This window comes from Ambystoma mexicanum, chromosome 3p (assembly GCF_040938575.1).
Source record: "Ambystoma mexicanum isolate Mex_15411 chromosome 3p, UKY_AmexF1_1, whole genome shotgun sequence".
NCBI lineage: Eukaryota > Metazoa > Chordata > Amphibia > Caudata > Ambystomatidae > Ambystoma > Ambystoma mexicanum.
The window spans coordinates 320,039,965-320,051,323 of record NC_090925.1 but is presented as its reverse complement, the minus strand read 5'-3'; the positions used below and the strand labels follow the sequence as shown (position 1 = coordinate 320,051,323).

Genomic DNA, 11,359 nt, shown 5'->3' with positions numbered 1-11,359 from the left:
CCCAAGTGTGTTTTTCATGCTAGGTACTGTGGTGGATTCTAAGCCAACGGGGAGTTGAGAAAACGGAGATTCTTTGACACTTTACACCGATTGGCTGGTTAAAATGTAACATGCTAGTCCACAGCGTCACAAACTATCAGCTCCTTTCTAGCCTGGTCCATCCTGTCTCCCCTCCCCTCCCTTTGACAGATCAGGAGTCGAAGACCAATAAGAGAAGAAGCCGGTAATGGCCACGTGCCAGATACTGCTTTTGTTGATGTTCGTCCTTCTTTTATTTCGCTAAAGTTCTTCAGCTGAGGGGCGGTGGCATAGCCTACAGGGATGCCACAGCACTAGACACAAATTACCGTCACGTGTGATTTTGACATGGCGATCACTTACCGTTGGCGCACGAGCTATGGTATCGATGCCAAGCCACTCCAGTCAAAATAATAAAAGGATTACCCTTTCGTATTGGGAGACGTATTACACAAAATAAAATACACTGAAAAATACAATATCAAACATTCTTACATACGCATTTCCTTTTTTTAACGATTTGTGAAAGGTTTTTGCAGTGGGCGTGAATTCAATAATGGCTCGTTCGTTCGCTTGGTAGGTCTAGGAAGCGATTGTTACGTTGCATTGTAACCGAACATCAGTCTCAAGAGTAGCGGTACCTCAGAAGGGGGCGAACGGGTAGAGGGCGTGGGATATGGATGATTGGCAGGTGCGAAATGTCCTGTTAGCTGAGGCGGGGCTATCTGCGCAGACAGGTGTTTGATTTATAGACGAGGCGTGCACTTTGCAGAGGAGTGGTTTACTCAAAATACATGCGTCCCTAGTCTAAACCCTCAGAGTAAAGGAAACGTAGCTCGGGGGAATAGCATGTAAACGGAATGGACGGGACAACAGCGGCGTTGCTTGCTGAGTTGTCTCGCTCCTGTCCTGGAAATGTCTCACCGGCCAACTCTACGCAGGGCGTGGTCGGCTTTCTTAAGGGCGTGGCCTTTGGTGTGATGGGCGTGTGCCACCGGCTAGCGCTAAGGGGGGTGTGGTCCCTGCATCTGACAGCAGCCGCCATGAAGAGCGTCAGTGACCGGTACCGGGCCTTACAGCTATAGGAAGGGTGGAGCCCCGCCAAGCCGGCTATGGAGCCCCCGCGGCCCGGTGTAGTTGTCCGGCCAGGAACGTGCAGCCCGGCCCTACAGGTCAGGAGCGGGGAGGCGGCGGCGGGGTTGCAGGTAAGGTTCAGGAGCTTGGTTCTGCTGCAGTTGCCCCTCATGCAGTAGGGCCATGGTGATTGGTGAGGACATGTGGCTAAACGCACAGTGAGAGCATGCACCTGGCACACAAGCCGGCAGAAACAATTTGAAAGAAGATGGCGCCTAGGAACCTACTCAAAGTTTACATGGCTTGAAACCAACGCCACGCCTCTTTCCGAACCCCCCCCTTAGGTACGCCCAAGTCTTTGAGCCCCCTTTGCGTCACGCCTCTTTCCGTGAGTCATCGAACCACGCCCCCTCAAGATGTCAGACAACCGACTGGTGTAGCTGTTCCCGCCTTTTCCTGCCTCTCGTAGTGCCTGACTGCCTGCTAATCCTGCAGCTTTTGGGCCTTTCCATTAAACTGTTTTAACAGAAAACGTAGCATCCCTAGGTATCGCAATGTATTTAAGATGTGCTTAATTTGAGTAAGACTGAGCTCCCAGATGCAAGGAGCACAGTTCCAGGTAGCTCTAAAAGTGGAATAAGAAATCTAGGCGGTGTATACTTCAGGTTTCAGACCCTCAGCTTTCTTGAAGGAAATCCATAATGACTGCATTTTTAGTTTAAATGGCTCATTTCAATGACAATGCTCCGATACCAATATGAGTATTGTGCGTGGCAGTTCGTGGGCACACGGGCCTTGTTCATCAGTGCTGGGGGCACCCAGCATAATCTTCCATTGCCGTTGATGGGGGGCTGGCTCACAGGAACACCGGCCAGACCAGTGGTTGCTGGGGGAACCCAGCATACAGTTACACTTGTTGTGGGTCACACGGGTGCCATCAGTTGCCAGGGGCTCCCGGGTGGCAACTGGGCTGTGGTCACACAGCTTGACAGTTGCCTGGGAGCACTCAGGTTACACATGCGTCAGCCTGCAGGCCACGGTAGCAGGACTGTGATCACATTATCGGTCTGCATGCCCAATAAGTGAGACATAAGCTAGAAGTGCCATTGATGGAGTCTCATACATCTCAACTCACATGCCCTTGGCGGGTGTCACACGCCACTTAGGCAGCTCTCTCACACCGCCAAGCTCCCCTACACGCCCATAGGAATCAATGGGCTCTCACCCGCCAAATGTAAAATCGGGTGTTTTCACCCACCCAAGGGCCATGAAAGGTTGAGAGCTATGGAGTCTGCTGCCCTTACGGTGCATGTGCCGGCTGAGGCTCCTTTTGTTGACAAGTCAGTCATGACACATTTTTAAAGGGGCAACACCACACTCCTCCCTTTCATAACAAACAAATCAAAACAGCAATGGACATCGAATAAATCAACAGTCAGAAATGGCAATACTTGGTCCACTTTGGAACAGTGCGGTAAAACAACCACATTTATTTTTATTGGGTGTTTACATTGGAACTAGTCAGTTACAAACATTAAAACCTACACCAACCACTTTTTACATATTGTGCAGGTGACAGTCAGAGTTGGTGGACTGCTGGTGGTATGTTGGCAGTTCTAACACGTTGTAAGGAAACTTTATTCAGCGGGGGAAGGGAAACTCCAACAGATGACACCATTGTCAGTTACTGGAACCATATTAAGCATGCCGACAACCTGCAGGATCACAGCCTGACATAGATATCCTTACTGGGACCACTTTAAGAACATCAATAACATGCAGGCTCACAGCATCACAAATCATATTTACTCTTTGAGCATTTGCAGGGCTGCCGGAAACCAGGTCGACCTCACACTTCTATCACTCCAGGATAGTTTCAAGTACAGTTCAGGAGCCAGGCCACATTGGCTGCAGTCCAGATGGTGGGGCAGGTAGCGGCAAGAGACTGGTGGCAGGGTGTCTTGGCTGTGCCACCCTCAGGCTCCCCCCTGCAGGAGGTTACCTCAGGGCAGCAGCTGCAGGGGCAGCTCCGCAATCTCAGGCAGGAGTAGTTTACCTAATGCAGCAGCTCCTTCCCAAAATGTCTTCTGCATTGTAGGGACCTGATAAGTTCCAGCATTGCAATGCGCTCTTCACCCAATTTCAAAATGTAATCCGTAGAGTACAGAGGTGTCACACATGTGCAACCATGATGTATCACAATAGGTGCCTTTCTAATGCACATGGTTCTTTGGGCCATAAATGTCACCTAAAATCTGAGAACATTGCAATTGTGAGCAAATGGATCCTTGCACTGCTTGTGTTTTTTAGTGGGCATTTTCAATTTAGCAGCAGGTCCAAAATCAGCAATCTTGATATTTATGTTGCTGGACAGTAAACATTGGAACGGGTAAGACCCCGATTCTACATGCCGTGTGAATGCACGTACAGCATTTCAGTGACAGTTGATGAATGAAGTGTCAAGCCTCCGCTTCTGAGAATGTTTTCTTCCGGCTTTTCAAATGCCTGCTAATGCCACCATTTGTGACACATTTCTAAAATTGGATACACGTAGCTGCGGCCTTCAAAATGATTGTAAGGCTCCAATATGGATGGGTGTTTTCAACACTATATAACACCAAGAACTGGCAAAGTGAATGGTTGAGGCTTTTAAACAGATGGCGATAAGCAGTGTTGTGCTCATCTGGAGCACACGGGAAGCACTCCTCTTTCCCCCTTGCTTCAAACACAGATCGTGTGTTTTAAGGTATTTTTCTTTTTGCAGGCTCCGACCATTGGCCACTTTATTTTTCACCCCCCTCTCTCGGCCCGGGTAATTCAGGGAGGACTTACCACCCAATATTTCAAACAAACGTGAGCAGCCACGTTTATTTATTAATTTTTCTAAAGCTCCAAGCTTGGAGAAGCTCACTGCCTGCGGGGCCCAGGTGCGGCCACACTTTCTTTCCTTTTCTTTTTCCACGTTGTGACCCCAGAGCATATTCCATTGCTGACCGCAGTGAAACTGGACCGTGCCGAAAGCGCTTCTCCCTCCAAGCGGGAGCAGCAGCTCCACAGGCTGCAGTAGCGTCCTCTGAACAGCAGACGTGGCAGACTGCGGGATCGGGTACCATCATTGCCATTGCTATAGGGCGGTCTGCAGGCACATGGACCAGCCACATCAGTCCTGGGGGCAACCAGCATAATCTTCCATTGCTGTTGTTGCGGGCTGGCACACAGGCCGGCCCGATAGTTGCTGGGGTCACCCAGCATGAACTTACAGTTGCTGTGGTCACACGTGTCGTGTCGCGCATGCAGACAGTTAACTTGGTGTGACGAGGAGGCTCGTCATATCGGGAGGACCCAATGAGACATGCGCATGCTCGCGCATAGGGGATTTTCTACATTTGCGGCAGTGTGTAGAAGAATAAAGATAAGTGAGCACCCGTTATAACAGGCAGCGTATACCTCATTTCCAGCGGAGCACGCCGTGGCCTGGAGGCCCATCCTGAGAGGTACTACATAGCAGGACAAGATAACTGGCGACAAAGGTGGGATTCCTGCACCCATTTGAGAAAGGGGGGAAAAAGAGAAATCAGGCGTCAGGATACAAGAAGGACTAAATCCTGGGGAACACCCGCCCACTTCAACAACAGTGCGCAGCCGAGAAGTGCCTGCCTGCAGCATGAGAGAGGTGGCGCCAGCAGTCATGCCCCGATAAGAAGGTATGGCGCCACTGGAAAGTGTTACATGTGTGGTCTGCCTTTTCTTCATGAAGTAGGAACGTGGTGCCCTGCGTTTGGACAGAGGTGCACCAATTGTGGACGTGAAAACCACACAGCAAGGGTTTGCAACGTGCCGCCTAACAGAGCGCAAGGAAGTGGTCTCAGCTGGCGAGACAAGAGTATCAATTTATGTGCCCCAGAACAGACACCAATGTGAGAAGAGACCTGGTGGGTCACGTTTGGCAAATTACTGTATGGTAGCCATCACCTCCACCAGAGCGAGAGAGACCCACATGAATATGCATACATGATGAGTGACGTAGTGACTGCCCCAGATGGAGATATCCATCCAAGTGGGTCAGCACCCCACCAAGTTTGTCATTGATATGGGGGCCACGCTAAACATCATGTGCATCTCTGAATTTCTTAAGATGGCACACCCACTGGAGTTGGAACCGTCCAGCTGAAGATATTACAGTGGGCCGTTCGAGGTCCAGTTCGGAATCATGGGAAGTTCTTGAATGCTCCAGAACTACAAAGGGAGAGAATCCATGGCAGAATTGCACATTCTTCAAGGTGAAGTGCCAGGAAGTAATCTATTAGGTTGACTAACGGCCCCTGAAATGAAGATTGCAGCCTTGACATACTCCATGCAGCACAAAATGTTTATGGTGCAACAATTCACAGTTATTTAAAGGACTGGGGTGTTTGAAAGGGGACGCAGACCCCTTACACATAGTCAAGTCAATAACTATTGTGGCGCAACATCCTTGGCGGATACCCATCCACCTGCAGACGCAAGTAGAGAAAGAGATCCAGAATCTGCTGAGGGAAGACATCATTAAACAAGCTCGGGCCCCCACCCCATGGGTCTCGCGTGTGGTGGTGTTACCCAAGCAAGGATCTTTTAAAAAGATCAGGCTCTGTGTGGACATGAGCCAGGCTAACAATGCAATTCAACGAGAAAGGCACCCCAGCAAGCATCTGGACGACATGATTGACATGCTAAACGGAGCAAAGATATTCACTAAACTCAACCTTTAAAAGTGGTATCATCAGATCCAGCTAGACGAGCAGGCACGGTACATAACCACGTTTGCAACGCAAAAAGTCCTGTTCAGGTATAAGATGTTAAGCTTCGGGATATTGTCGGCTGCTGAGAATTTCCAAGAGAGCATCCGGAAAGTAATTCGGCATATAAAGAACTGTTTCAACTATAGCAATGACATTCTGGTTTTCGTAGCCGACCTCAAACGACATGATGAGGCACTGCACCAGGTTTGTCTAGCTCTCACCCTGGCGGGGCTGATGCTGAATGCCGAGAATTGTGCATTCCACAGAAGAAACCTCAAATTCTTTAGACGCATGTTCTTGCAAGAAGAAAGGAGCCCTGAACCGGGGAAAGTTCCAGCGATCGAAAACATTTCGCCTCTGCAAGATGTCAATGACATAAGATCATTTATGGGGATGGCGAGCAACTGCAGCAGGTATTGGAGAGACTTTGCCACCACTAGTGCACCGCTGAGAGAACCTGCAAAGCAAGGGGATACTTTTCAGTGGGACCAAGCCTCTGAGGGGGCCTTCAGCCAAATTGAGAGAGACATTGGTTCAGCTGAGTGCATGGCCTACTTCGACCCGGCAAAGTGCACTGAGCTAACGGTAGATGCAAGCCCGGTTGGCTTGGGCACCATCCTAGCACAGCATAGACCTGCAGAGACAGTCCAAGGGCCATCGTTGCCTATGCGTCCAAGAGACTGACAGACGCTGAAAAGAAATATTCACAGCTAGAAAAGGAGGGGCTGGCAGTTGTCTGGGCGTGTGAGCACTTCCAGATGTTCCTCCTGGGGAAAACTATTTTCACGGTGGTGACCGACCATCAGGCATTGTCACAATCTACGGAAACCTGCAGTGCAAAATGCCTCAGAGGATTGAAAGGTGGGAACTAATACTGCAAGACTTCCAATTTCACAATCACGCACAAGCCGGGCAAGGAATACAATCCGACAGATTTCATGTCAAGGCACCCGCTTGTGAAACACTATTGTGCGTCGTCCATGGCGGAGGAATACATAAACCTCCTAACTTAGCGGGGTCCACCAAAGCCACTCCCGACGATCGAGCGATGGGATGTTGCAGAAAGTGAAAGAACTTGATGTGTCGCGAAGATGTGGAGACTGTGAGTTGGAAAACATACAAAGAGACCCAGAGGTTGTGCGGAAACAAATTCTGGCTTTCAACAAGTGAAACATGAGTTGCCAGTCACTGCGGAGGGTCTTGTGATGCGTGGAAGGCGGATCGTTATACCCATGGACCTCCGACAGCAAGTAGTGGGCCTGGCCCACGAAGGGCATGGTGGCCACAACTCGCCAGATAAGAGACACAATGTGGTTCCCAGGGATTGATTTCATGGCAGAGGACACAGTGAAAGGATGCCATCTGTGCCAATGCACGTCGAAGGCCAGTAATCCAGAGCCACTCAGGATGTCTGTGCTGCCGTTAGCACCATGGACACATGCCGCGATCGACTTCTTTGGGCCGTTCGGTGGAGGGAAATTGTGGATGGTGGTCATGGATGAATTCTCTAGATTCCCATTGGTACAATTGATCTCATCCACAGCAGCCAGCACCATCATCCCTGAGCTGGATGTCATATTCTCAGCATGGAGCATTCGTGAGGTGCTCAATTCGGACAACTGACCTCCGTTCAACAGTGGGGAGTTTGCCCGATTTCATGAGTCACATGGGCATACGCCATAGAAAAATTACACCTCTGTGGCCACAAGCCAACGGGATGATAGAAAAGGTTATGGAAAATTTGAAAAAGGTGCTGCAAGAGAATGCATTGAGTTAGAAGTCACTGAACCAGGCACTGTGTAGCATGCTCCAAGATTATCGGACTCACCACATGGAACAACAGGAAAGTGCCTATCGGAGTTGGTGTTTCAGAGGAAAGTGAAGACGAGATTGCCCCACAGCTGGGATTTCAGAGAAACAGACCTGAAGACACTCCAGAATGAGGATGCAGCAAAGAAACAGGAGATGACAAAGTATGCTGATGAGAGAAGGGGAGCAAAGCGGTCGACGCTGCAAACTGGAGACAAGGTTCTCGTGCACCGGAAGCAAGAACAGAAGTCGGAGTCCGGGTTTGATCCTGATCCCTGTGTCATCAAGCATATCAAAGGGTCTATGGTGACTGCCCTGTCCCTGGTGCGAGTGATTACCCTAAACGTGTCACAATTCTGACTTTACAGAGAGGGGGAGAAAGAGTGGGAGGACGAGGAGAATGTTGTGGAAGGTGCCCAAGGGGTGGGGCAGAGGAAGGAGAATGTGGCCTCGCCAGAGACGGGGCAACCTGTGGAGGTGTCAATGAGGCCCAAGCGGTGCATCACAAGACCTATAACACTCATAGAAAAGGTGTGAAGCCAACTGGTGAGTAAAGGGTTTTTCTGTTTGCCCGAGAGGGTGAGATGTCGTGTCCCGCATGCAGACAGTGTGACGAGGAGGCTCGTCACATCGGGAGGACCAAATGAGACATGCGCATGCGTATGGGGGTTTTTCTGCGTTTGTGGCAGTGTGTACAAGAATAGAGATAAGCGAGCACCCATTATAACAGGCTCTGTGTCCCTCATTTCCAGCGCAATGTGCGCAGGATCCTAGAGGCCCATCCAGAGAGGTACTACATAGCAGGACAAGGTAACACAGCTGACCTCAGTTGCCAGGGGCTCCCTGGCTCGCAACTGGGCAGTGCTCACACAGCTTGAAAGTGGCCTGGGGGCTCCCATGTTCCACGTGCAGATCTGGGGGCAACCAGATCAGTGGTGGCTGCAGTACCGTGGTCACATGGCGTCAGCCTACAGGACAGGGTAGCCGGGCCATGGCCGCGGCATCAGTCTACAGGCCCAATAAGTGAGACACGAGGCAGAAGTGCCATTCATGGAGTCTGCTGCCGTTCTAGCCCACGTGCCTGCTGAGGTTCTTTTTATTGACAGTCGGTCATGACAAAGTCATGACACATTCTTAAAGGGGCAACACCACAATGGGATCATTCTAAACATGGCAGATGGCGCCATATGCCTAGAAAGCGGAGTATTACCGTATTATTAACTTATAGAATGGATCGTAGAACCATTTGAGATGCCTTGAAACCATTTCGTATAATTTGAGATCCTTGTTAAAATCGACCATTGGGGATGGCCGGCATTAGGGAAGCCTTGCAGATACTTGTAACATAAGTGTTCTTTTATACAAGACTACCTCTTAGTTGGTATACCTAACTTGAAACGACTTGATTGGTATAAGCACAAATAAATGGGCTTATTATGACATGGTCTTGGATAAAAAAATAGACACCAGAAGATGATGTAAATTCGAAATGATGGCAAATAGTGCTCTTTGCTGGACAATGGATATTTGCTGCCCAATGTTGAAATGGGGAGGCTGTTCGTAACAAGAAAATTGGGATCATTGAAATGTATGTTGCTTTGGGGGAAGGGATGTTTTAGGATAAAGTAAACTGATTTTGTAGAATGTGCTCATCTCTCTTCTGAAATGGAATGGGTGGCATGTTTAAAATGGTGCAGTAGGAACAAAGGATGCAAAAAACGTCAGTCGCAGAATTGCATTTGAGTGTTGGGGGAATTTATCACACCTGCGATGTGGTTGGAGAGAGGGGCTGAAGGCCATGCGGAGGAAACCAGCTCCCAAGAGTTGAAGTTCCATACAAGGCCTTCCTACAGAGTACCCGGCTGAAACAATATTTGGTATCCTCAAAGGGGGAAAAATACTTCTCCTGTATAAATCTATATTAAACCCTTCATAGGAGAATGACACACCATGGTGTCTTCCGCCTTTGCCTTTCTGTACTGAGTTTTATACTAAGAAACTGCAAGATTTAACTAAAGACCGAAGCCAGAAATGTTAATTAAAATGGGAACAAAACTGCAAAGATGATCTCAGAAGCGAGAAGACTTGTCACTTGAGCACAAACCAACGCTGCAATCTGATCTACTAAAGCCTCCTAGGCACAATACAATGGCGTACGCTTTTTTTAGTTTTGGCTCAGATAATGGTTATTTAGTGTTAAATGTAAGCCAACTCATGATCTGGAAGATGGCAGGAAGAGGGTGGCATTTGTGCTGGGCTACATATAAACCATGTTCTGCCTGTGTCACCTCCTTCTTCCCATACATGCTGTGTATTTGTTAATTCCCCACGTCCCATCAGGACACATGCAGCCTTTGCCATTGTCCCTTTGATGCTGACGTTCAGATTGTAAACTATTCAATAAAGTTGTTTCTTATTTTAACTTCTCTTGTCATGTGTTTGTCGCATGAAATAGATGTGTGTCAAACTAATGACTGCCAAAGGGGCCATTTTTACTTTGACGGGTCTTGACTGTTTCGAAAATGGAAATGTAGTGCACAAAACTATTTTGTCATGGTGCATAAGACATGGGCCAACATGTGTTCTGCCGATTGTGCAGCGTATCTGCAGTATTTGCCAGCAAGTGGACTCAGTAGAAGCCAAATGACATATTCCAACCTTGCCCACCTTTGCAGCCTCATGCTTTTCAAATGAAAGCAGGTGGATAATGGTATTATTTCCAATGATTTTTTTCTGGATCCAGTTGCACAGTAAATACATAAGAACTGCTATCAAGAAAACACTGGGTTAGTTTATTTTTCCAGATGCATTCCATTAAACCTATATGGCACAACTGGATCCTGTAGAACCATTGAAATGGGAGTTTAGCTGGCACGAGATGCTCGCATGGAACTACTTGCCATTATCCACCCATGCCACAATCAGCATCTGTTGTCTTTTTACTCAAAGGCACCTCATATCGCCGTGTCCGTACAGCTACAGACCCCGCTGTACACGCTCCACCCTACCTCCCTAATCACTCTTCTTCACGTTTTCTTGGAAAGCTATTTTTTAATGACACTTCATATGGTGATCACTGCTTAAGGGCCAAAAGTTTTTTAATTTTTTTTTTTTATTAATTTTTTTATTGTATGTGGTTTACAAAAGAAACCTTTACAAATCCATTGAATAAGAAGACAAAAAAACATACATTACAAATAGATGTCATTGCACATATGGTAAAAAATACATAACGACCCAAATATCCTTTTTCTAAGAATAAGAGACATAGCGCAAATCAATTTAAAACATTTCAGTGCAACTTAAAATTCAACACAGTGTTTAGTGATTAAAAAGCAACTTCCCATTACGTATAGACACATTTTACCAAGAATGTCATAAAAGATTTCAAATTATTAAATACATACATAATATAGTTGGTGATATAAGAAGGTAAAATTCATCATACAAGTTAATCAAAGGGAAGAGACCTACAGATCCAATGATTCGATAAATCCCGCCACAGCAAGCCCATCTTTGATTTTAGAGATGGCAAGGCACTTAGACCAAATAAGGTTTTCTGCCCCCAGTAGACCCAAAGTGTTGAATCTACCTAAATAGATGTCCCTAGGACCTTTCAGAGCAACACAATCTAAGAAGAAATGGCGTGTAGATTCAATTACCCCAGGAGTGTGATAGAA

General features: G+C 47.8%; 1 protein-coding gene across 2 annotated transcripts in view; it reads left to right on the top strand.

The window, feature by feature from the left end:
* Nucleotides 1-753: 753 nt before the first annotated feature.
* SLC2A4RG (SLC2A4 regulator) overlaps nt 754-11,359 on the top strand; it is a 403,131-nt gene continuing 392,525 nt past the window's right edge. The window contains exon 1 of one of the 2 annotated variants that reach the window (XM_069650877.1): nt 754-1,223. In XM_069650877.1, the coding sequence (XP_069506978.1) occupies nt 1,131-1,223 (93 nt within the window). In that variant the 5' untranslated portion in view covers nt 754-1,130. The remainder of the gene's footprint in view (nt 1,224-11,359) is intronic. The other variant, XM_069650878.1, reaches the window with a different exon arrangement.